We start from the raw sequence: 26951 nt of genomic DNA on the forward strand, positions 1-26951 counted from the left end.
AGGTTTGATCACTGCAGTCTTAAAGGCCTGTGGTACGTAGCCTGATACTAGAGATAAATTTACTAAGTCTAATAAAGATGAGTTGATTAATGGCAGGGTGTCTTTAAGCAGTCTAGTCGGGATGGGGTCTAAGAGACACGTTGATGATTTCGATGAAGCAACTACTGATGTAAATTCAGAGAGATCTATGGGAGAGAAACAGTCTAGACATAACTGAGGTCTTATAGATGATTCAAGAGCTACTGTAGTAGAAGATTCATTTATTGCAGGCATAGGAAGCATCTGCTGAATTTTTATCTCTAATAGTTGTGATTTTATTTGTAAAGAAACTCATAAATTCATCACTGCTGAGAGCTAAGGGAACACTGGGCTCAACAGAGCTATGACTTTTTGTCAGCCTGGCTACAGTGCTGAAAAGAAACCTGGGATTGTTCTTATTTTCCTCTATTAGTGATGAATAGTATGCAGTATCTGGCTTTACGGAGAGCTTTTTATATGTTAATAGACTGTTTTTCCAGGCTAGAAAAATTTCCTCTAAATTTGTGGAACGCCACTTCCTTTCCAGCCTTCGTGATGCCTGCTTTAAGGTACGAATATGTAAATTATACCATGGGGCTAATCTCCTCTGATTCACTAACATCTTTTTCAGAGGGGCCACAGTATCAAGCGTTTCATGCAGCAAGGCTACAGCACTGTCAACAACATGATCAATTTGGTAGGGAGTGGGATTGAGGCAGCTGCCCTCCACTATGTTTATACTTGGCATAGATGTAAATAAAGATGGAATAATTTTCTTAATTGTATTAACAGCGTAGTCACATTAGCATCTGCTGTAGTGAAATTTTCTTCCAAACACTGCATGATCCATCTTAAATTCAGAAGTTATTAAAGAATGATCAGACAACAGGATTTTGGGGAAAAACTATTAAATGTTCAATTTCGATGCCATAGGTCAGAACAAGATCAAGGGTGTGATTAAAACAGTGGGTGGTTTATTAACATTTTGAGTGAAACCAATTGAATCTAATATAGAATTAAATGCAGTGCTGAGACTTATTTTCAACATCTACATGAATGTTAAAATCTCCCACTATAATTATAAATTATCTGAACTAAGCATTAAATCAGACAGGAAGTCAGGAAATTCAGTTAAAAACTCTGAGTAAGGGACAGGTGGACGGTACACAATGACAAGTAGAACTGGTTTTTGTGTTTTCCAGTTTGCATGTGAGAGACTAAGAGTGAGGCTCTCAAATGAGTTATAACTGCTCTGAGGATGAAAGTTTAGTAATAAGTTTGAGTGGAGAAGAACCTGTCAAAAGAGGAGGCAGTGATCCACATCGACTTCTCTGAAAACTACACATGCAAATATACAGTGGGTACGGAAAGTATTCAGACCCCTTTAAATTTTTCACTCTTTGTGTCATTGCAGCCATTTGCCAAAATCAAAAAAGGTCATTTTATTTCTCATTAATGTACACTCAGCACCCCATCTTGACAGAAAAAACCAGAAATGTAGAAATTTTTGCAAATTTATTAAAAAAGAAAAACTGAAATATCACATGGTCATAAGTATTCAGACCCTTTGCAGTGACACATATTTAATTCACATGCTGTCCATTTCTTCTGATCCTCCTTGAGATGGTTCTCCTCCTTCATTGGAGTCCAGCTGTGTTTAATTAAACTGATTGGACTTGATTAGGAAAGGCACACACCTGTCTATAGACCTTACAGCTCACAGTGCATGTCAGAGCAAATGAGAATCATGAGGTCGAAGGAACTGCCCAAGGAGCTCAGAGACAGTATTGTGGTAAGGCTCAGATCGGGCCAAGGTTACAAAAGAATTTCTGCAGCACTCAAGGTTCCTAAGAGCACAGTGGCCTCCATAATCCTCAAATGGAAAAGGTTTGGGACGACCAGAACTCTTCCTAGACCTGGCCGTCCAGCCAAACTGAGCAATCGTGGGAGAAGAGCCTTGGTGAGAGAGGTAAAGAAGAACCCAAAGATCACTGTGGCTGAGCTCCAGAGATGCAGTAGGGAGATGGGAGAAAGTTCCACAAAGTCAACTATCACTGCAGCCCTCCACCAGTCGGGGCTGTATGGCAGAGGGGCCCGATGGAAGCCTCTCCTCAGTGCAAGACACATGAAAGCTGGCATAGAGTTTGCCAAAAACCACATGAAGGACTCCCAGACCATGAGAAATAAGATTCTCTGGTCTGATGAGACCAAGATTGAACTTGTTGGCATTAATTCGAAGCGGTATGTGTGGAGAAAACCAGGCACTGCTCATCACCTGCCCAATACAATCCCTACAGTGAAACATGGTGGTGGGAGCATCATGTTGTGGGGGTGTTTTTCAGCTGCAGGGACAGGACAACTGGTTGCAATTGAAGGAAAGATGAATGCAGCCAAGTACAGAGATATCCTGGAAGAAAACCTCTTCCAGAGTGCTCAGGATGTCAGACTGGGCCGAAGGTTCACCTTTCAACAGGACAATGATCCTAAGCACACAGTTAAAATAACAAAGGAGTGGCTTCGGAACAACTCTGTGACCGTTCTTGACTGGCCCAGCCAGAACCCTGACCTAAACCCAATTGAGCATCTCTGGAGAGACCTGAAAATGGCGGTCCACCAACTTTCACCATCCAACCTGACAGAATTGGAGAGGATCTGCAAGGAAGAATGGCAGAGGATCCCCAAATCCAGGTGTGAAAAAGTTGTTGCATCATTCCCAAGAAGACTCATGGCTGTACTAGCTCAAAAGGGTGCTTCTACTCAATACTGAGCACAGGGTCTGAATACTTATGACCATGTGATATTTCAGTTTTTCTTTTTTAATAAATTTGCAAAAATTTCTACATTTCTGTTTTTTTCTGTCAAGATGGAGTGCTGAGTGTATATTAATGAGAAATAAAATGAACTTTTTTGATTTTGGCAAATGGCTGCAATGACACAAAGAGTGAAAAATTTAAAGGGGTCTGAATACTTTCCGTACCCAATGTAGCTCAGAGGTTCAAGCTGTCCACTTTGGTTCCTCACACCAACAAGCTACTCTGCACATTGGTGTTTTGTACATAGATGTGAAAAAGAGCCCATCAGTTTTAGCACAGTGTCATCTTCCAAACATAAAAGCCCCCCAGCTATATGGGGGCACATAAATCCAGTGCTAAATTATCTACAAGCCACATACCCGCATGTCATGTACCCACCTGGTAACCACACCTCTGCTCTATCCACTCACCCCAACCGGTCGAGGCAGACCCCCCCGCTCTCTCCCTGTACCTTTTGCAGGTGTCCCTGGTCCTGGAGCTGTATATGGCCCCACCAACCTGCAGTGTCTATTGTTTGTTGTTTATTGTTGCTGTCCACCTGAGGCAGGTGGCCGCCCAAACTGAACCTGGTTCTGCTGGAGTGCTTGCTCATAATGGGGGGGGGGGGGGGGGGGGGGGGGGGTTGTGTTTTGTAAAGTGCCTTGAGGTGATTGAATTGTGATTCGAATTGTGTATATCGTCATTATCAACATCAGCAAGTGTGATGAAAATAAAATATGACTTAACAGCTTGGCGGGACAATAAGACTTTATTTAAAATTGCAAGTTATCAGTATGGAAATTACAGGCTTTAGAAAGCAATAATAATTTGAATCAGACAATGTGTTGGCTACCCTAAAATTAAAACAAAAAACATCAGGGACACAAGGCAGAGAATTATGGTAGCAACAGATAAACTGGTCCCTGTTTCAGGTGACAGTATTATAGAAGAAAAAACAAGTTCAGTTCTCACCATTTACACTTGACATACAGCTGACACACAATATTGCTGCAGATTAGTACAAAGCTGCAAAATATGTGTGCTTGTACAACACTAAGAGACATGAGTAGAAAGATGATTGTTACTGGTGTTCATGTTTGTAGGGTGTGGTCTGTCACACTGATGATACATAAATGACTGTGTTACATAAATTTCAAATGCCATACTGAAACAAACAGTGATTGTCTCCCTTTATAAATCTGACAATTCAAAATGTGAAGACACTGCTTTTTTTCCTTGAAACTTCTTTTTTATCCACCTGCAGAGCAACATGTTACACTTGGTGTTGTCATGTTCAAGTATTAAGCAGCTCTGTCAAACACCACTTCCTAACAACTCCTCCACAGCTGTCCGTCCACTAAAGATGACGTCATTGACTGACACACCATCATAAGAGGAACCAACCAGAGATAGCGAAAGACTGTTCTTCTTTATGAAGCTACGCATGGACTCTGAAAAGGCAAACAACAAAGTAATCTTTCACCACATCTTGCAAATGTATCATTTTTATATGTAACATAAATCAATACTCACCTACTCTCCGAAAGTGTCCTTGATAATACTGAGGTATACAGTCCTGATGAAAGAACATGAATGATTTCATTAAGATAAACCTTTTTAATTCCTGAAGGAAAGTTCAACTTATAGGTAATATTACCAACAACAACAACAATATAAAGGCCAGGGGGCAAAACAAACATACAGTATCTGTTAATAGATGGCAAATATATTAGAAAAATTTATAAAAAACTAACAATAGAGAACACTACTAACATGAATTGGAATTTGACTTATTTTCAGAGTTCTGAAATCTTCTGCACAAAAATAATGGTCAAAAGCCTGACCCTCATTAGTCAGAGTACAACAAAATATCCCCATATCCCCTGTGTTTTTAGGTGAGTCACATTCTCAAACTGAAGAGTCAAGGGATCTGCCATACTTTGTCCACAGGTAAGAGAAAAGCATGTAAAAAGGCAGATTACTAGTTTAACCAAATATGTCGTCACATGTCATTCATACAATACAGTGTTGCTGCTATGTACTATTAAAAAAACAGTTCACATTGAACACAGAAAATGCAATAAGAAAATACAATACAAGGCAATACAAAGAGTAAAGAAGAGTAATAAGGTGCATGATAGAAATCCATAAATGATATATTGAGAAATGTCTAAGATCACAACAAGTTGTAAAGTTGTTATTTATAGTGCAAAGGTTGCTGGCGTTTTCACGTCCCCAGACAAAATCCTATCCTACCCTCTGTATAGCCACCCGGCTCCAGCTGGGTGGTATGGTGACTCCTAGGTGGCGGCTCACTATCTCAGTGGCTTTTGCTAACAGAAGCTCCTCTGTTACTGCTTCTGGAGCCCCAAATACTTCCTGAAACCAGGCCCCACCCATCATCACCTAGAAGACATTGACATGAAAGACCTTAGGTCAGTCTTGTGGAATCATAAAGAAACTTGTGATCATAAAGACATGTTTCTTGACAGCGAAACACTGCATACATGTTCTGTCACTGTATGTTGATACATGCAGAAATATTTTGCTTAAAGCTACAATATTTTGATGAGATCAACAGATCAAATGTTTAAATGACATCTGTTTCTCTTAATTTATAACTCACCTTACCTTAACCTAAACCCAAGACAGGCATAACCAGTCATCTCTGCAGTGACCATACCTTAACAAATATGTAAGGCTAGCCAAGCACAAAAGACTGTTCTATACTGTGCTATAGGAAACACTTTGAAAGGAAAACAGACTGTTGCTGTGTGAGTCTACCGTCAATCTAGTAGACTGTCCAGTGGGTCTGTTGTGTTGAGGGAAGAAAACAGAGTCGTAGACCACCCCGAGTAAACCCCGATCCTCTGACGATGGAACCAGGTGACCAAAACCCTAAAAACATATACAGGGAGAGGTTTTATTAGGCCCAAGCACCGACCGAAGGTCACAGCGCAGGGACTATTATAATTTTTCAACATGCAAGAGACGACTAAGCTGAATAAATATCTTCAGCTGCTTTGTTGTCAGATTTTAATCACTTATACTCCCCATGAGCCTGTACCCACGTGATTAAACAAAGTCACAATAGGCGCAATGGCGCCCCCTCTAAATGACTTGCAAATTTGAATGGAGAACTGAAATTTTGTTTGTTAGAACTGTACCAAATTTGCCAGAAAAATGCTTTAGGGCATCTTGGTGATGGCAGACAGCCACCATTGTTTTTCAATGAGATCTACACTGTGAGATGAAAATGCATGGAGAGCCAAACATTTAGTTTGTCAGAATGGTACCTAATTTGGCAGAAAAATCCTTTCCAGCATCCCGATCAAAAAAGCCAATTGGACTCATGCTCTAATTTCCATGCTGTTGCCGTGACGTTGACCAAGAGCCACCATTCTATTTCATTAACAGGTGCATAGTGGAAAATGTAATTAATGCAAAAATGCCTGCTGCTGCTGCCGTCTTGCATTTCTGTGTCTGTATGTGCCTGTATCACTGTGGGCTCAGAAATGTGCCCTCTGCGGCTGTTTACAAAATCCCACACCTCACCTTTCCGGGTTCAAATTCTGCTCTCATTTAAAGGGCTCCCAGTGACGTGACTGGAACCACGGTTTGACCTTGGTATTGAATAAATCTTGTGGTTTTATGAGAGACAAGACTCTTTTCACTGTGATGTGTAGATTTGCTGGTCTGCATGTGTCCACGGGTGTGTGCAATGGTTTGTGTGGCTGAACATGTTTGTTAATGTCTTAATACGTGTGTCTGTGTGGTTTTGTGCCTCAGTACATCTGGAAATGTGCGTCTGTTTACCACTGCTTCTGTGGTTACCATGTAGATATAAAGTGTTTCGCTGTCTGTCTCTTAAACGCACATTAACCTGAAAAAATCCTCCACCTCGGCTTCCTGGCTCTGAATCCTGCTGTTGTTTGAAGGGCTCCTGGTGAAGCGGCCGGCAACGCGATTCGGGGTCAGTGCCGGCCGCAGATTGCTCGTTGAGGCGGTCAGCTAGGGAGGCGGTTCGCAGTTCTCCTGGTCATCGCCGCTTGTGGCTATATTTATTTTGATCATTTTCATCAACAATAGTCACTCAAAATATGATTACATATCACCAGAGCCACAATGATGTGTGTAATTTTTTAGGTGTCACCTGGGGAAGGTGAAAGATGCTATTACAAAAGGGGAATGTGCCTGGTGCTACCTCTCAAAAGTTTGTTTGTGCCACATATTATCATCAACTTTTTGTGAAAAGGACAAGAATGTTTTTCAGGAAATTCACAAACTCAGTACATTTCAGAGTGTAATTGTGATACTAATTTGATGGCTTGTGATTTTGTTTTTAATTAATCCATCCATCCATCCATTTTCTTCCGCTGATCTGGGGCCAGGTCACGAGGGCAGTAGCCTAAACAGGGATGTCCAGACTTCCTTTTCCCTGGTCACTTCCTCCAGCTCTTCTGGAGGGACACCGAGGCATTCCCAGGCCAGCCGAGCGTGTCCTGGGTTTTTCCCTGGGGCCTCCTCCCGATGGGACATGCCTGGAACACCTCCCTAGGGAGGTGCCCAGGAGGCATCCGAAACAGATCCCTGAACCACCTCAGCTGGCTCCTTTTAATGTGGAGGAGCAGCAGCTCTACTCCGAGCTCCTCACCCTGTCTCTAAAGGAGCACCTGGCCACCCTGCAAAGGAAGCTCATTTCAGCCTCTCGTATTTGAGAATCTTGTCCTTTCGGTCATGACCCAAAGCTCATGACCATAGGTGAGAACAGGAACGTAGATTGACCAGTAAATCGAGAGCTTTGCCTTTCAGCTCAGCTCCTTCTTCACCACAATGGACCAGTATATCGACTGAATTGCTGCTGCAAATGCACCGATTCATCTTTCAATCTCACGGTTGTACAAAGACCGGATAGCCTTTAGAAAAGGGCCCCGGACCCCATACTCCTGGAGCACCTCTCACAGGATGTCATGAGGGACATAGTCGAATGCCTTCTCCAAGTTCACAAAGCACATGTGAATGAATCGACTGCTTTTAAATACTTTAATTTAAGGGCCCTTACAAAAACCCATTCAGAATTCAAAAAGAGTTTTCTGTATGTGTGTCCTAGTGTAGTTCTCACTGTTACAGGAAGGATGGAACCGTCATACTCCAGATTTACAACAGCTACTGTTACTGTGGAGATGTCCTGCAGCTCCTGGATGAGAGGGATCCAAGTGGAGGGCAAGGCTGAGGAGAGGGCTGAGGGTTAGGGAAACAAAGAGAAGTGCTTGCTTTATACAGGGTGTGATTGCAGGAATTAAATTTACACAATTTAGGTAATAGGGTAAAAAAAATGATTTAACCTATTTAATCAGTGACTACTTTAGGCAAATATTGAAGAATTATACAGGTGCTGCAAATGTAGTTCAAATAAGCATAGCTCTTGGTGGTTACAACTGGACACTAAGGGCCATGACTTATTTCATGTAAGACAAAGCATTAAAGTCATACTTTAACCACTAATTACCTTTAGCAGGCAGTGCAGAGATGATGTGATCAGCTGATATGACTCCATCCTCCAAATGGATCTGGACACAAACATATTACAAAAGCTGCTAAATGAAAAAAGTATAGGAGAACTAAACAGTCTAACACATTTCTTTAATTAAAATGTTGACCTAAAATCAGAGAATTAGTATTCCAGTGGTGGAATGGCCAGGGAGTCCTCTGAAAAATTAGGATTTATCATTTAGGAATTGTGAATCTCTGTAATCCAATGAACAGTTGTCATTTTTGATTTTTAGCCTTTTTTTTTTTTTCTTTTACACCCTCAGACAAAGGAATTCAGTGTACGTCATGTTTTGAGAATCATAAACCTTTGCACAAAGCTTTATGGCATTCTATAAAATTCTAGAAAAATCAACACTGCTATCCTTTGATTCATGATGCAAAAATTAACATTATTAAAATAATTTGCAGACACTGCAGAACTTCAAAATTTACTGCTGCGTTAATAAAATGTATAATTCTTTCCGATAAGAACAATAAGATAAGATACGATATGATATGATAATATAGGATAAACCTAGAGGGGAAAATTATGTTCTGCAGATGTGGGATGACAGACTGTGCTAAACCAGTTAAATCCTCAATAACATCACATTCATAATCAGGTTGAGGTAAATGTAGTTTTTTCACTAACCTTCCAACCAGACGCTGAAGGGCTAATCTGTTTAACAGCTGCCTCTCTGTGAAGCTGCACAGTTCCACTCTGTTGTAGGGAGTTAGTGATTGATTCTGGAAGGGACTCTACTCCTCTGCTCAGAGACCACTGGGCCCATGACTCTTTAACAGATCTCTGAGCCAGAGGGCCAGGGGGGACCACCAGACTGGGACCTGCAGGGCAGATTTTCAGACACACGAGTCTAGTAGATCGCCATAATTTGTCTTAGTCTTCATTGAATCAGCATACAGTCTTACCTCCTTGTTGCTAAACACGATAGAAATCATTCTTTACTACTTTACTATATCAGTACAGTGAAACACAATGCAATATATATAATGCAATATATAACATGATGGGCTGATCTTAATGTTAAAGTGTTTTCCTTTTAAAGTGTTTCCCATATCAGGAGCCATACACACCACTTTTGTGAAGCGCAATGTTACATCCTTGCTTGAGACTTGAGTAGAGATTGATTACACTCTAGTGTAAGGTTTTATCTGCATGTTTTTTGTGTTTTCATCAACTAAGGTCTACTTGCTACTCACATGTGCACAATGTGGGAAAGTTCAAATGTGTCCTCCTTTTGAATTCAAGCTGCTGTTGTATAGTTGTGTATCACTATAGTCTTTTCACAAATCATGTTACTTAATGATGAACCAATTCTAAACCTGTGCACTCATAAAAGGATAGGATTAACAGTAGCAAACCATTCTGGTTATTTTAGTCTATTCAAATCAGGACAGATTATTCCTCTTTCCTGAGTAAGCAAGGGAGGGTAAGCTTTAATTTGTTGTTGCAGCTGTAATTGCGTGTGTACATATACTTGGTACTACACACTTCGCAGCTGTGTTAGATTCCTTCTTTCATAATTTAATAATTTTTTGTCTATATTTGATAACATCTTTCTTTAATGCAGCCAAGCAGTACAGCTACTAGCAGGTCATAGAGATTGTGTCTGTCCCTCGAACATATAAATCAAATAAATCAGATGTTAACAGAAGAGGAGCTATTCATAAAAACCTAATAAAAATTAAGACCACTCCTCTTATTGAACAGAAAAACAGAACAATTTCAATTTCAATTTTTTTTTGTATAGTGCCAAATCACAATACAAATCATCTCAGCAGTCAGATGTGGATTATTAAATATCAGGTCTCTTTCATCTAAATCTCTGTTAGTAAATGATTTGATAACTGATTATTCATGTAGATGTTGAAAATAATAGTCTCAGCACTGCATTTAATTTGATATTAGGTTCAATTGGTTTCACTCAAAATGTTAACAAGCCCACCCGCTGTTTCAATCATACCCTTGATCTTGTTCTGACCTATGGTCGATATTGAACATTTCATAGTTTTGCCCCCAAAATCCTATTTTGTCAGATCATTCTTTAATAACTTTTGAATTTAAGATGATGGATCATGCAGCATTTGGAAGAAAATTCCACTACAGCAGATGTTTATCTGACAACGCTTTTAATAAATTTAAGAAAATTATTCCATCTTTATTTCCATGTGCCAACACAGTGGAGGGCAGCTGCCTCAATCCCACTCCCTACCAAATTGATCATATTTGTTGACAGTGTTGTAGCCTCACTGCGTGAAATGCTTGATAATGTGGCCCCTCTGAAAAAGACTTTAGTGAATCAGAGGAGATTAGCCCCATGGTACAATTTACATATTCGTACCTTAAAGCAGGCATCACAAAGGCTGGAAAGGCAGTGGCGTTCCACAAATTTAGAGGAAATTTATCTAGCCTGGAAAAACATTCTATTAACATATAAAAAAGCTCTCCGTAAAGACAGAACTGCATACTATTCATCACTAATAGAGGAAAATATGTAGTTCAAGATGGCGCCGCGGATGGCTGCCTCGGTCTGGAGCTCTCCAGTTGTTTTGTTATTTTTGTTAGTTTGTCCTGCACTTTGTTTCTGTAACTTATTAAGTTTCACTCGGGCTGAACTGCTAAGCATTCGGCAGCACTCCCAGGATATTTTTCCTCCAATTTTTGCACATTCGGACGTTTTGTGGAGCGTTTTAGCTGGCGGAGCAGCTGCGCTTCTCAGAAAGCGCAAACGCGGGAAGCGCGCTGATGCGCTGGTGAAACTTCGTCAGCGCGGCCTCAGGACAGCGCTGCCCAGCATACACCTGGCGAATCTCCGCTCGCTACCCAACAAGATGGACGAAATACACCTGCTTATCCGGATAAACAAGGACTTTTCGAACTCTGCTGCTCTGTGTTTCACGGAGACCTGGCTTAATGGAGCCATACCGGACAGCGCGCTCCATCTGCCCGGATTCCAGCTGATCAGAGCGGACCGCAACTCAGACGCAACGGGGAAATCGCGCGGTGGTGGGACATGCTTTTACATCAATGAGAGGTGGTGTACAGATGCAACAGTGTTGAAGAAGATCTGCTGTCCTGACCTGGAAGCACTTTTCATTAACTGTAAACCCTTCTACTCACCGCGGGAGTTTTCCTCGTGCGTTCTGGTCAGTGTTTACATTCCCCCGCAAGCGCGCGTGTGCGACGCGCTGCATCAGCTGGCTGAGGAGATCGCAAACACGGAGCAGCAACACCCGGACTCTGTTTTTATCATCCTCGGAGACTTTAATAAAGCACACTTGAGCCACGAACTGCCAAAATTCAGGCAGCACATCAAGTGCCCCACCAGAGAGGGGAATACTCTGGACCACTGCTACACCACAATAAAGGATGCATATCACGCCGTCCCCAGAGCAGCTTTAGGACTCTCTGACCACTGTCTGGTCCACCTCATACCAACATACAGGCAAAAGCTTAAATCTGCTAAGCCTGTAGTGAGAACTGTCAAGAGATGGACCAGGGAAACAGAGCAGGAGCTACAGGCCTGCTTTGAATGCACTGACTGGAGTGTTTTTCAAGCTGCTGCCACAAACCTGGATGAACTCACGGACTCTGTTACATCTTACATCAGTTTCTGTGAGGACATGTGCATTCCCACCCGGACCTTCTTAACATACAACAACGACAAACCATGGTTCTCTGGAAAACTCAGACAGCTTCGTAAAGCCAAAGGAGATGCCTACAGAAGTGGTGATCGGGTCTTGTATAATCAGGCCAGGAACACACTGAATAAGGAGATCAGAGCAGCTAAGAGGAGCTACTCCAAAAAGCTGGAAAACCAGTTTACAGCTAACGACTCTGCTTCAGTGTGGAGAGGCCTGAGGACAATAACCAACTATAGGACTCCATCCTCCTCCCCAATAGGCAATCAAACGCTGGTGAACGATCTGAATGAGTTTTATCGCAGATTTGAATCACCCCCCACCCGCTCTGATTGTCCTCCAGAGCAACCATTAACACCTCCATCCATCAACCCCCTCTCCCCCGCTCTGATACTTCAGACCAGTGTGGACGATGTGTGTCGGCTCTTCAGGAAGCAGAAGAGAAGGAAAGCACCAGGACCAGATGGGGTTTCACCATCATGCCTCAGAACCTGTGCTGACCAGCTGGCTCCCATCTTCTCTCTGATCTTCAACAGATCACTGGAGCTGTGTGAAGTCCCTGCATGCTTCAAACGCTCCACCATCATTCCCATCCCCAAGAAGCCAAAAATCACAGGACTCAACGACTACAGACCAGTGGCTCTGACATCCGTGGTCATGAAGTCCTTTGAAAGACTGGTGTTGGCCCATCTGAAGAACGTCACTGGACCCTTCCTGGACCCCCTGCAGTTTGCCTACCGATCCAATCGGTCCGTGGATGATGCAGTCAATATGGGGCTGCACTACATCCTGCAACATCTGGACAAACCAGGGACTTATGTAAGGATTCTGTTTGTGGACTTCAGCTCAGCATTCAACACCATCATCCCATCACTCCTCCAGAATAAACTCTCCCAGCTCTCTGTTCCTGACTCCACCTGTCAGTGGATTACAAGCTTCCTGACGGATAGGCAACAGCTAGTGAGGATGGGGAAATTTACTTCTGGCTCCCGCATCACCAGCACCGGCGCCCCCCAGGGGTGTGTTCTCTCCCCACTGCTCTTCTCCCTCTACACAAACGACTGCACCTCCTGTGACTCCTCTGTGAAACTCCTGAAGTTTGCAGATGACACCACTGTCATTGGTCTCATCCAGGACGGTGAAGAGTCTGCATACAGACAGGAGGTGGAGCAGCTGGCTCGCTGGTGCAGTCACAACAACTTGGAGCTAAACACGCTCAAAACAGTGGAGATGGTTGTGGACTTCAGGAGAAACGCCCCCACCCACCCCCCTCTCACCATTATGAACAGCACTGTGGCACTAGTGGAGTCATTCAGGTTCCTGGGCACCACCATCTCTCAGGACCTGAAGTGGAACTTCCACATCGACTCCATCACGAAGAAGGCCCAGCAGAGGTTGTACTTCCTGCGCCAGCTGAAGAAGTTCAACCTTCCACAGACGCGGCTGACCCAGTTCTACTCAGCGGTCATCGAGTCGGTCCTGTGCTCCTCCATCACTGTCTGGTTTAGTTCTGCCTCTAAATCAGACATCCGAAGACTTCAGAGGACAGTCCGGACCGCTGAGAAGATCATCGGTGTTACCCTACCCACCCTCCAAGTCCTGTTCACCTCCAGAGTGAGAAAAAGAGCTCGGAAAATCACTCTGGATGCCACCCACCCGAGTCACCACCTCTTCCAGCTCTTACCGTCTGGCCGGCGCTTCAGAGCTCCAAACATCAAGACAGCCCGGCACAAAGGAAGCTTCTTCCCTCAGGCCATCCAACTCTTAAACTCGTAGCTCTCCACCATTCCCTTCCACCACCTGCACTATGACACTTGCACCTTCTTGCTCTTTGCACACCAATTAGTTCCCCTTTCATCCTGTTTCTCAGGTTATCTGTGCATTTTTCTCTTAGTCTTTAGTTTTTTGTAGCATTTCTGTAGCATTTATGTTTACTGTTTGACCCTTTGTAGCATTTGTATTTATGTCTGTTTGCACTGGAGTACCCCCCCCCCCCCCTGTACCAAAACAAATTCCTTGTGTGTGTGTGTGTGCACACTCACTTGGCAATAAAGCTCATTCTGATTCTGATTCTGATTCTGATAAGAACAATCCCAAGTTTCTTTTCAGCACTGCAGCCAGGCTGACAAAAAGGCACAGCTCTGTTGAGCCCAGTGTTCCCTTAGCTCTCAGCAGTGATGACTTTATGAGTTTCTTTACAAATAAAATCACAACAATTAGAGATAAAATTCAACAGTATTGTGTTACCATGAAAACTGATGTGTTGGGCTGCAAGCAGCCAGTGCCCCTCATGCTGTCCTAAGGTGCTGTGTGACTGTTACTCCTTGCAAGTAAAACTTCTATATAATCTTATATAAACTGTCGTTCGTCCTCTGAGTCAATTTGTTAAAAGAATTTACCTAACACCTGCAATAAATGAACCTTCTACTAAAGTAGCTCTTGAATCATCTGTAAAGTGCCTTGAGATGATTTATATTGTGATTTGGCGCTATACAAATAAATTGAATTGAACTGAATTGAGGTCTATTAGGCTCTTCGTTATTTCTATATTAAAATGTTTTCTCATGCAACTGTATGTGAATATTTAATTTTGGTATCATCCTTTCATGTACACTCACAAAATCAAATGGGAAAGTTGCAACAAAAGGTTGACGTCAGGTAGCAAGTAGAGTACAGTTTGAACTGTACCTGAACCCAGCATTAGGCCCAGTAGCAGTGAACCTCTGTGCTGCTCTGCGTTGTAGAACAGAGGCAAACAAGAGCGCATACTCAACTTCCTGCAGTCCCCTGCAAACACACCACGACACAAACTGTCTGCAGCAATGTCTGCAAGCTAGAGGAAAATAAAGAAAATAAAAATAATATAGAAACAATCGAATATTTTTGACCAGATAAGAGAATTGATGACATTAGAAAATATTAATTTAAGTTCAAATTTTAAAATCTCAGTAACCTGTTTTAAATCTTAATACAATAATACTGCTATTTGTACAGTGAAATTATTGACTGCTGTAGTCATCTATCTACACTGGGTACGGAAAGTATTCAGACCCCTTTAAATTTTTCACTCTTTGTGTCATTGCAGCCATTTGCCAAAATCAAAAACGTTCATTTTATTTCTCATTAATGTACACTCAGCACCCCATCTTGACAGAAAAAACCAGAAATGTAGAAATTTTTGCAAATTTATTAAAAAAGAAAAACTGAAATATCACATGGTCATAAGTATTCAGACCCTTTGCAGTGACACATATTTAACTCACATGCTGTCCATTTCTTCTGATCCTCCTTGAGATGGTTCTGCTCCTTCATTGGAGTCCAGCTGTGTTTAATGTAGAAATTTTTGCAAATTTATTAAAAAAGAAAAACTGAAATATCACATGGTCATAAGTATTCAGACCCTGTGCTCAGTATTGAGTAGAAGCACCCTTTTGAGCTAGTACAGCCATGAGTCTTCTTGGGAATGATGCAACAATCCTCTGCCATTCTTCCTTGCAGATCCTCTCCAGTTCTGTCAGGGTGGATAGTGAACGTTGGTGGACAGCCATTTTCAGGTCTCTCCAGAGATGCTCAATTGGGTTTAGGTCAGGGCTCTGGCGGGGCCAGTCAAGAACGGTCACAGAGTTGTTCCGAAGCCACTCCTTTGTTATTTTAGTTGTGTGCTTAGGGTCATTGTCCTGTTGAAAGGTGAACCTTCGGCCCAGTCTGACATCCTGAGCACTCTGGAAGAGGTTTTCTTCCAGGATATCTCTGTACTTGGCCGCATTCATCTTTCCTTCAATTGCAACCAGTCGTCCTGTCCCTGCAGCTGAAAAACAACCCCACAACATGATGCTCCCACCACCATGTTTCACTGTAGGGATTGTATTGAGTAGGTGATGAGCAGTGCCTGGTTTTCTCCACACATACCGCTTAGAATTAACGAAAGAAAGTTCAATCTTGGTCTCATCAGACCAGAGAATCTTATTTCTCATGGTCTGGGAGTCCTTCATGTGTTTTTTGGCAAACTCTATGCGGGCTTTCATGTGTCTTGCACTGAGGAGAGGCTTCCGTCGGGCCACTCTGCCATAAAGCCCCGACTGGTGGAGGGCTGCAGTGATAGTTGACTTTGTGGAACTTTCTCCCATCTCCCTACTGCATCTCTGGAGCTCAGCCACAGTGATCTTTGGGTTCTTCTTTACCTCTCTCACCAAGGCTCTTCTCCCACGATTGCTCAGTTTGGCTGGACGGCCAGGTCTAGAAAGAGTTCTGGTCGTCCCAAACTTTTTCCATATGAGGATTATGGAGGCCACTGTGCTCTTAGGAACCTTGAGTGCTGCAGAAATTCTTTTGTAACCTTGGCCAGATCTGTGCCTTGCCACAATTCTGTCTCTGAGCTCCTTGGACAGTTCCTTCGACCTCATGATTCTCATTTGCTCTGACATGCACTGTGAGCTGTAAGGTCTTATATAGACAGGTGTGTGCCTTTCCTAATCAAGTCCAATCAGTTTAATTAAACACAGCTGGACTCCAATGAAGGAGGAGAACCATCTCAAGGAGGATCAGAAGAAATGGACAGCATGTGAGTTAAATATGAGTATCACTGCAAAGGGTCTGAATACTTATGACCATGTGATATTTCAGTTTTTCTTTTTTAATAAATTTGCAAAAATTTCTACATTTGTTTTTTTCTGTCAAGATGGGGTGCTGAGTGTACATTAATGAGAAATAAAATGACCTTTTTTGATTTTGGCAAATGGCTGCAATGACACAAAGAGTGAAAAATTTAAAAGGGGTCTGAATACTTTCCGTACCCACTGTAAATGAAGATCATTGTTAAATTCTTCGTCTCACCTCTTTTCCCAGCCTCCTTGAAACAAATGAATGAATAGATTCATCATCCCCCACGCCTTTCTTCACCAGGATTTCCTTAGCAACACTCAACAGGAGGGGACGAGAGAAGGGTGGGACTCTCCGCAAAAGCCCACTAAAAGAAAGATGGAAAGACAAGCAATGAAACTCAAAAACAAAGTAAGTTTTAATTCTCAAAGTGATGGAAAAACACTTTTTAGGTAAACCTGTTCAGGATTTTGGTCACGGTTTTTGGTTCGGTTCGGAGTATTTTTTGACAGAGGTTGGGAATTACCCCACACACACACACACACACACACACACACACACACACACACACACACACACACACACACACACACACACACACACACACACACACACACACACACACACACACACACACACACACACACACACACACAAACCTTATTCCTGAAGGCATCCTGTGGAGCTGTCCATTAACATATAGATATCTGTTCTTGGAGGCAGCATGACTGTGGGTGATTGGCAAAATCTCCCCTGCAAGACCAAGGTCATCCACCTACATGCACATGCGCACATTAGACTTAAAGAAATTATTTTTGGTATCCCCCAGTTCACTGTTGGAACTGCCCCATAACAATCAGTTTTCCCTTCTATTCTTTTGGCAGATTAGACTGCCCCCCAAAAAAGAAAGGAAAAGCAGTCACTTCTCATATGCATTTCATTGTCCTGCACCATGACTGCTATACTCTCTTGTCCCTACTGAGGGCATAGCTTCTCCATGCTTCACTGTTTTGTGCTGTTGTGTAGGTGGAAGTGGCTGCTCTGTGAGTGAGTATACATGTTCCATGAGATGTGAGGAGAGGGGAGAAATAGACAAAAAGTTGATTCAGTAATTCATACTCCTATTACACAGATTTATTACACACAGCGTTTATGTCTTTTAATTTTGATTATTATAACTTACTGCTAATGAAAACCCAAAATTCAGTATTTCAGAAAATTCGAATATTTTGAAAGACTACTTACTTGACAGTTGACTTGACGATCACTGACACTCTGCACAAGGAGGGTAAGACACAAAAGGTCATTGCTAAAGAAGCTGGCTCTTCACAGAGTGATGTACCCAAGCACATTAATGGAAAGTTGCATAGAAGAAAAAGAAAGTGGTAGAAAAAGTTGCACAAGCAACAGAGATAACCCCAGCCTTGAGAGAATTGTAAAACGAAGCCTCTTCAACAACTTGTGGGAGATTCACAAGGAGTCCTCTTTTCAGATGAAAGTAAATTCTTCCAAGGTCAGCACAGCCATTCACCAGGAGGTTTTAGAGCACTTATGCTGACCAGCTTTATGGAGATGTTGATTTCATTTTCCAGCAGGACTTGGCATCTGCCCACATTGCCATAAGATTCTATAGCGTATTGTGAAGAGGAAGATGCGAGACACCAGACCTAACTACGCAGAAGAGCTGAAGGCCAGTATCACAGCAACCTAGGCTTCCATAACACCTCAGCAGTGCCACAGACTGATCGCCTCCATGCCACGCCACATTGCTTCAGTAATTCATGCAAAAGGAACCCCGACGACATATTGAGTGCTGTACATGTTCAGTAGTCCAACATTTCTGTGTTCATTTCATTTTTTTTTTTATTGGTCTAAGTAATTTTCTGAGATACTGAATTTTGGATTTTCATTAAAACAACTTCATTAAATTAAAAGAAATAAAAACAAACAAAATACGAGCTTCACTTTTTGAATTGAATAACAAATAAATCAACTTTTTGATAACATTCTAATTTATTGAGATGCACCTGTAGTTAAATCGAAGTATGCTGCTATGACACTATTTTGTTGTGGTTGTGTTTTTTTCATTAGCTAGTTTGCTGAAGTTGTTTATTGTTACTTGTCTTTTGTTTTCCTGTTAGACCTGAAACATGTGAAGGAGATTAACCTATTGTTCTGTGTCTATGAATACTCTCAGTCGCCCATTTGAAGTTACACTCCACTCCAAAAGCATTGGAACAGTGAGGCCAATTCCACTGTAGACTGAAAATGATCCTTTTACCTGCTAAAGAGGAGACTGAAGGAAGCAACCCCTCAAAACAAACAACAGCTGAAAGAGGCTGCAGTGAAAGCATCACAAAAGAAGAACTGATGCTGGTATTGCAAGCAAAGAATTTGCAACTAAATATTAAGTCTTATTTACTTTAATCTATTTTAAGTCTATCTGTTTCAATACTTTTGCTCACCTAAAAATTTGATGTTCTGCTACAAATAATGCAATGAAGTTGTGTATCAGATTCAGATGTAAATACCTGTAAATAAAAGCTGAAATGTTGGTCTCTTGTCTTATATTTAATTTGATGTCAAACCCAAATGCTTTCAGTCTACAGCAAAAATAAAGGAATTGCCCTCATTGTTCCAATACTTTTGGAGGGCAGTGTTGATACATGGCAACTGGACTTCTGGTTTTTAGGTCGAAACATTTCACTACTCATCCAAGTAGCTTCGCCAGTCTGAGGGAAAGCTGGTATGTAATTTCAAATTTAACATTTAGGTTGGTCTCACTTCACCTAACTAGGTTCATTAGGTAAACAACAGAAGTGAGCACAGGTGAGGGTCGTTAAGATCTAATGGTCGACTCTTGCGATTTCTCTAATCCACAGAGTGAAAGATGTGATGTGTTCCTTAACTTCCTTGGAAAAGATGAAACAGCATCCTAGCAGACTGAAGGTAAGTTATGTCTGAGCCCCCCACCCTCATAATCCTGTGGCACTTACTAACATTAGTGTTAGCTTGTTTGCCTGCCATCTGTGCTCACTGCTTTGGTCAGCCTGTGAGTCACATGGCAAGTAGCCCACTGAAGAAACAGTGCTATTTATAACAGTCAGTTTATAACAGTCCACCATTATTCATTACTGCTTTCAAAATATGTTGACAGAAAATCATCCATTAACACAGCCCCCCTACTACAACCTCGTTATTATGGTAGAACTCACCATATTGAGTGTGTTGTGTCCCACTGCCCCAGCAGGCCGAATTCCTCTGGGTCCATGTTCAAACACTGCCCCATCTGACCTTCTGGTGGACCACAGCCAACCTCCAAAACGACTGCTAGATTCCAAGACAATAACCTTAAAAAAAAATAAAGGACAAACTCTGCAAAGTTCAGCTGAATGTTAGACTTGACTAAAAAGGAGAATGTGGTAAGAAAGACTCAAGTATGGAAGATTTATTCACCGACACAAAAAGAGCATGGTGACAATTAAATGGAAGCAAAATCAATTGCCGAGGGTTCTTGGTGTTAGTCTTGGGGTCTCAGTGCCCCCAATGGATTGCATTTTAATTTTCCAAATGGCAAGGCGGATTTCCAAATTGCATGTTGAAATTGCATATTGAATTGCCAATTGCAAAACAAATTGCAAATTGAATAAATAGTCCATAAAACTTCCATAATCAAGGTCCAAGTTTCCTTACATTAAATATTACATATTAAATATATTTTCAATCATTTTACTCAAATATTAAATGTGTTAAATATTATAGGGATGGGTTATCCTGTCGTTGTATTGGGATTTAAAAGTTCCACAACATTGCACTTCCAACTTTTAGCTGATGCAGACATCCATTAATATTTGTCAGTGTCAAAGTTATATTAGCATGGGTGTCATTGCAGTTTAAATGCAGACGGATTTTAAAAGAGCTTTATTGTATTTCTTCATAGCAGTATCAATCAATCAAAGTTTATTTATAAAGCACTTTACAACAACACAAGGAAGACCCTTGTATCACCCTTAGCAGTATTTTTGTTATTTTTCTGACAACATACAAAAAGCATGATACATCAAATTAGGGCTGAGTAATATGTCAGAATAAGCTGATTAATTAATTTTTTTTGGTTTTGAATTTAAAAAAAGTCCTACTCACAAAACTGTGTGTGGCTGGGAGTTCTCTGCAGTTTTGACACTAAACCATTTTATTTCTTTGGATTTGCCATTGTGCGTTAATTTTGCCAGTCAACAAGCTTGACTAATGATGATGAAACAATAGCAAAAAAAAAAAAAAAGTTATGTTACTTCAGTTATATTGAAAGGGTATAGTTTAGCAATGTCTGATGTGATGTTGTGTAATGTCCTTAAACTCTTTTTGAAATAAAAGTAGCGCCACAACAGATGTTTGAGCCCCTGGGTCAATCTGGATTTCTGAGGTTCTGATGACAACCCCACTCCTAACTCTAAAATGACAGCTAAACAGCAACGAATATTAGCTTTGTCAATTTTTGCTGTTATTTTTACTTAGCAAATGCATATTGACACTTTGCAAGTGCTGCTTTTTGTTACTGCCACACAGCTTGAAAGGCTATGACCTGTACTACTAGCGCAATTCTTCATCATTACAATTTGTAAAAGATAAGTCTTGCTAGTGATGTTTATTATTTTGTTGGTGTTACTAGGGAAAAAATTTTAAGTTTTAATGATACTATTTTTATCCTGTTTAGCCTCAAGCTTAAGTACACAGAAAAAAATAAAAATGGTAAATCATTTATAACAAAAAATATATATGTAAATTAATTGAAAAAAAAATCTTAATTTTTTTGGCCCTACATCAAAATTTTACCATCTACACTCCATAAAAGTGGGAGCCCAGCCAAGGTCCTTCCAAAAGGCACAACACATAATGCTCCAGTTAAAGACTTACAGTGGGAAAGGAAAGTATTCAGACCCCTTTAAATTTTTCACTCTTTGTGTCATTGCAGCTATTTGCCAAAATCAAAAAAGTTCATTTTATTTCTCATTAATATACACTCAGCACTCCATCTTGACAGAAAAAAACAGAAATGTAGAAATTTTTGCAAATTTATTAAAAAAGAAAAACTGAAATGTCACATGGTCATAAGTATTCAGACCCTGTGCTCAGTAGTGAGTTGAAGCACCCTTTTGAGCTAGTACAGCCATGAGTCTTCTTGGGAATGATGCAACAAGTTTTTCACACTTGGATTTGGGGATCCTCTGCCATTCTTCCTTCCAGATCCTCTCCAGTTCTGTCAGGTTGGATGGTGAACGTTGGTGGACAGCCATTTTCAGGTCTCTCCAAAGATGCTCAATTGGGTTTAGGTCAGGGCTCTGGCTGGGCCAGTCAAGAACGGTCACAGAGTTGTTCCAAAGCCACTCCTTTGTTATTTTAGCTGTGTGCTTAGGGTCATTGTCCTGTTGAAAGGTGAACCTTCGGCCCAGTCTGACGTCCTGAGCACTCTGGAAGAGGTTTTCTTCCAGGATATCTCTGTACTTGGCCGCATTCATCTTTCCTTCAATTGCAACCAGTCATCCTGTCCCTGCAGCTGAAAAACACCCCCACAACATGATGCTCCCACCACCATGTTTCACTGTAGGGATTGTATTGGGCAGGTGATGAGCAGTGCCTGGTTTTCTCCACACATACCGCTTAGAATTAACGCCAAAAAGTTCAATCTTGGTCTCATCAGATCAGAGGCTTTTTGGCAAACTCTATGCGGGCTTTCATGTGTCTTGCACTGAGGAGAGGCTTCCGTCGGGCCACTCTGCCATAAAGCCCCGACTGGTGGAGGGCTGCAGCGATAGTTGACTTTGTGGAAATTTCTCCCATCTCCCTACTGCATCTCTGGAGCTCGGCCACAGTGATCTTTGGGTTCTTCTTCACCTCTCTCACCAAGGCTCTTCTCCCACAATTGCTCAGTTTGGCTGGACGGCTAGGTCTAGAAAGAGTTCTGGTCGTCCCAAACTTTTTCCATATGAGGATTATGGAGGCCACTGTGCTCTTAGGAACCTTGAGTGCTGCAGAAATTCTTTTGTAACCTTGGCCAGATCTGTGCCTTGCCACAATTCTGTCTCTGAGCTCCTTGGACAGTTCCTTCGACCTCATGATTCTCATTTGCTCTGACATGCACTGTGAGCTGTAAGGTCTTATATAGACAGGTGTGTGCCTTTCCTAAATCAAGTCCAACCAATAATTAAACACAGCTGGACTCCAATGAAGGAGCAGAACCATCTCAAGGAGGATCAGAAGAAATGGACAGCATGTGAGTTAAATATGAGTGTCGCTGCTAAGGGTCTGAATACTTATGACCATGTGATATTTCAGTTTTTCTTTTTTAATAAATTTGCAAAAATTTCTACATTTCTGGTTTTTTCTGTCAAGATGGGGTGCTGAGTGTACATTAATGAGAAATAAAATGAACGTTTTTGATTTTGGCAAATGGCTGCAATGACACAAAGAGTGAAAAATTTAAAGGGGTCTGAATACTTTCCGTACCCACTGTACATACATTGAAGCTGGTGAACATCTCTGTTAATGAGTCAAACAAATGCAAAAGATTGAGCAGACATGGTAAGCATGACAAAACACCCACTGACTCTTCCTAAAAGTACCGCAACACAGCTGATGTTTACCAAAGACAATCCTGGCACTCCACACAACTCTTGGGAAAATGTCTTGTAGACAGATAAAACAAAGGATAAAGTGATTGGGAAACACACAGCACTACATATGGCATAAAAATCAAAGAGAACTGTGTACGAACAATGAAGTATGGTGGGGGAAGCATCATGATTTGGGGCTGCTTCACTGCATCTGGACCTGGACAGCTTGCCATTGTGGAGGGTAAAATAAATTCCCAAGTTTATAAAATAAATTCCCAAGTTTATTATGTTATCTTTCAGCATAATGTAAGGGTGGGTGGTTGCAAGCTGTGGAGCTCTGAGATGATTTTATTGTGGTATGGCACTATATAAATAAATTTAAGTGAATCCAAACAGATGCTTTGGAATGACCTCCGGAGAGCCATTTATACCAGAATATGTCCGAGTTGAAACAGTTCTGTAATGATGAATGGTCCCAAATTTCACTCAAATGTTGAGCAGGTCTTATCCACAGCTACAAGAAGCACTATTGCCACTACTGCCTCCATTGCCTTTTGTGTATTTAATGGGTGCATTGAATAAATCAGATCACAATCTGATGACCAATTTATGCAGAAAACAAGAAAAACACAAAAAGGTACCATTACTAATGACAACGGCCTGAGATATTAGCAGGGAAGGACAAATTCATAACAGAAACTGTAAGCCAATGACCTTGTCTGCTTCTAGGAATCTCACAAAGCTACAGTGAATCCGGAAAGTCCACAGGTGGACTCCAATCTAGTAGAAACACCTCAAGGATGATCAATGGAAACAGGATGCACCTGAGCTCAATTTTGGGTGTTATTGCAAAGACTGAATACTTATGTACATGTAATTTTTTCCATGTTTTATTTTTAATAAATTTGAAAAGATCTCAAACTTCTTTTATATTGTCATTATGGGGTATTGTTTGTAGAACTTTGAGGAAAACAATGAATTTAATCAATTTTGGAATAAGGCTGTAACATAACAAAATGTGGGAAAAGTGAAGTGCTGTGAATACTTTCCCGGTGTACTGTATGCCAAACAAATCATTACTGGATTTCATAAGAACATTTGATAAGAAACCAAATTAAGGGTATCACTGCGTAAAATAAACACGACTAAGGGTCTCACATTACCTGTTTACATTAAAGCAAGCTAAATGTCACTTCAAACTATTTTCACCTACTTAGGGGTATCAGTAACTAAAATGTATGAAGACCTATATAAGCACAACTTTAAGACAGCTCTTATTCAAACAATACTAGACATGAAACCCTGGCCAACTTTCCCCATCACTGACAGGAAGAACCAGTTCTTTGAAAATAGTGATTCCAATGAATTTCTAATTTCTATTCCAAATGATTGCTATATTTATTGCAAAGTTACTTTTTTTAGAATTATACAGAATCCATAAGTTAACTTTCTGTGCCAAATTTGGTACAGTTCTGACAAACTAAGTGTAAGTACATAGGGGGGTGCTATTGCATGTATTGTGATTTTGTTAAGTCACATGGGTTCAGGCCAGTGAAGTCTACAATTCATCAATTGGTCCGTTTGAAATCCGACCATGCGTGTGAAACATGCAAAAGCTGGTGACTGTGCGATGAAATACACTCACCTCCCATAGGCGCAATGTATTTTCACTTTTGTCGGGGGCGCTGAAGAGCCATTCTTTTGAGTTCGTTTATGAAACACATAAAATATAAAATTTTCATGCAATTCTGAATGGCATGCAAATTTTGGTGAGTTTTCACACACGTTCAGGGGGACAAATATGAGGCTGTTGCGGAACGTGAAGAATAATAACGAAAAAAAAATATTTCTAGAATATTTCTAACGATTTCCAGGCCCACGCCCTCCCGGCACCCGCGTATTATACATTTTCGGAAAGGTCTCGCGCATTGCCACGTCACGGCGGGGTGGGTAGACGCTAGACGATGCCTAAAGCCCCCCCATTCATCCCTTGCCCATTGAGCAATTATAATAGTCCCTGCGCTGGGACCTAAAAAAAAAAAAAAATTCACCGCTCTCCCACCATTAATGGTTGAATGACATGATGAGGCTCATGTAAAAGATTTACTAAAATTTGGCAGCCATTCCTCCTTTATGTAGAAGATGGAATAATCCCGAGTAGTTAAGCACAATGCCCCCCCCCCCTATTTCTGCCTTCTTTTTCTAATATTATTTGCATAATAATACTAATAACACCGTGTGTCTCTTACCTTGGTTACCTGGAGGCTTTTGCACAGGTAGTAGGATGCCGCTAGACCCCCAATCCCACCTCCAAGGACTGCAATACTTCTCATTGGCTGATTGCAAGCACAAATTACATCCAATAACCATAAGAATTTTAACACAGACTCAGAAGAACTGAGAGGAGAGCAGAATCAATATGCTATGGCAGGGTGCGCCTAGTAACTGACAGCTGTTGACTGTGATATGGGAGTTAGTTTATCAGCCATGTAAACTGTCATCCAGTGTCTTACTGTTCACCTTTATAGCAGAAAAAAAAAAATCGGCTGAGAGGAGTTCTACGGCTTTTCTTGTACAGTCAATGACTGTACAATGACTTTAGTTTTTACAATTAAAACTAAAGAAATAAAATACTGAAGTGCGTGCAGTCTTAATCTTCATATTTAATGTGCTTTGTCAGAGATTTTCATAAAAATGTTTTCCTCACGACACAATAAAAGCATCGTCAGAAGTCTGAAAAATTATTTTAGTGAAGGGGATAATTTGAGGACAGAAACTATATTAAACATTGCATTTCTAAGTATTCGACTTTAGTTTTCAAGTAAGAAAGATAATCTCGCCATGAAAAATAAAATAAAAACACAAGAGAAGTCTGTTTTTCAATTTAAAACGAAAATGTTGAGTGGCAATACTAGAAAGCTGAAAACGTTGGGATTTTTTTCCCGCAATTTCACAAATCTGTAAATGTATATTGAACACTACGGTCTCCTTGATAATCTGGTCCACATTTGACATGCCTTGAGTGCAGAGTTGTATCTAACTTTTATCCTTACGTAGATAAGGAAAAAGTTTCACATATACAATAAAATTTTCACACAACTTAAACTGCCATTTAAAAAGATTACAGGAACCTTCTTGTTAATCATGTTCAGGGTTGATAGGTAGGCTAACGTTATAGTCTAGGAAACGTAGGGTTAGTTGTTTTTAAGATAACGTTACCTGTTCTACTGCTGTGTAGAGGATGAAGAAAAACTTTAAAGTCGCGTTTTTCAGAAAAGGGCGCTCTGAATTGTTATGGAGCACGTAATATCCCGTGGTCCGCGTGCTTGCGTTCCAGCCGCTCTTATGTCCAACTCTGTACCCCTCACTTAGTATTCCTCCTAGCGTAATGACGTAAGAAAGTTTCCCTTAACAAGACTTAGCGATGTCCTCAATAAATTATTATTATTAGTATTGCTATTGCTGCTGCTGCTGCTGCTGCTGCTTTTTTCATTTTTTTCCTCCTCCTTCTTCTTCTGCTGCTTCTCCTTCTTCTTCTTGTGTTTAATAGAGGTTGAGTATCCAACAATGAAGCATTACCGCCACCTTCTGAAACGATTGTGAACCAGGATAGTCGTATTTCCTTTTTACTGTCATTACTTATTACCACAGTACTTGAATATGACCTACACATCGCCTCCCATGGTTTGAACCCTTCCACCCACCACAACACTAATTATATAGCTATCATTACTCC

The 26951-nt window shown here is 41.1% G+C and overlaps 1 protein-coding gene across 5 annotated transcripts; it reads right to left on the reverse strand.

The window, feature by feature from the left end:
* Window positions 1-3560: 3560 nt before the first annotated feature.
* Window positions 3561-26746, reverse strand: ppox (protoporphyrinogen oxidase). 5 transcript variants are annotated; one of them, XM_026293603.1, is made up of 14 exons: window positions 26435-26746; window positions 25474-25551; window positions 19820-19954; window positions 17850-17879; window positions 17264-17379; window positions 16839-16971; window positions 14694-14838; window positions 8995-9188; window positions 8320-8380; window positions 7933-8051; window positions 5595-5708; window positions 5067-5216; window positions 4344-4386; window positions 3561-4261 (listed from the first exon to the last, which is right to left on the reverse strand). In XM_026293603.1, exons 2-14 carry the CDS (start codon window positions 25546-25548, stop codon window positions 4125-4127), a joined length of 1452 nt encoding a protein of 483 aa, XP_026149388.1. In that variant the 5' UTR covers window positions 25549-25551; window positions 26435-26746; the 3' UTR covers window positions 3561-4124. The 5 variants fall into 5 exon arrangements, with proteins under 5 accessions (XP_026149388.1, XP_026149387.1, XP_026149392.1 ...); XM_026293602.1 differs by having other exon boundaries at window positions 25465-25551; XM_026293607.1 differs by lacking the exon at window positions 25474-25551.
* Between the last annotated feature and the right edge of the window lie 205 nt (window positions 26747-26951).

The sequence above is a fragment of the Mastacembelus armatus genome, chromosome 16, assembly GCF_900324485.2.
Source record: "Mastacembelus armatus chromosome 16, fMasArm1.2, whole genome shotgun sequence".
Classification (NCBI taxonomy): Eukaryota; Metazoa; Chordata; class Actinopteri; order Synbranchiformes; family Mastacembelidae; genus Mastacembelus; species Mastacembelus armatus.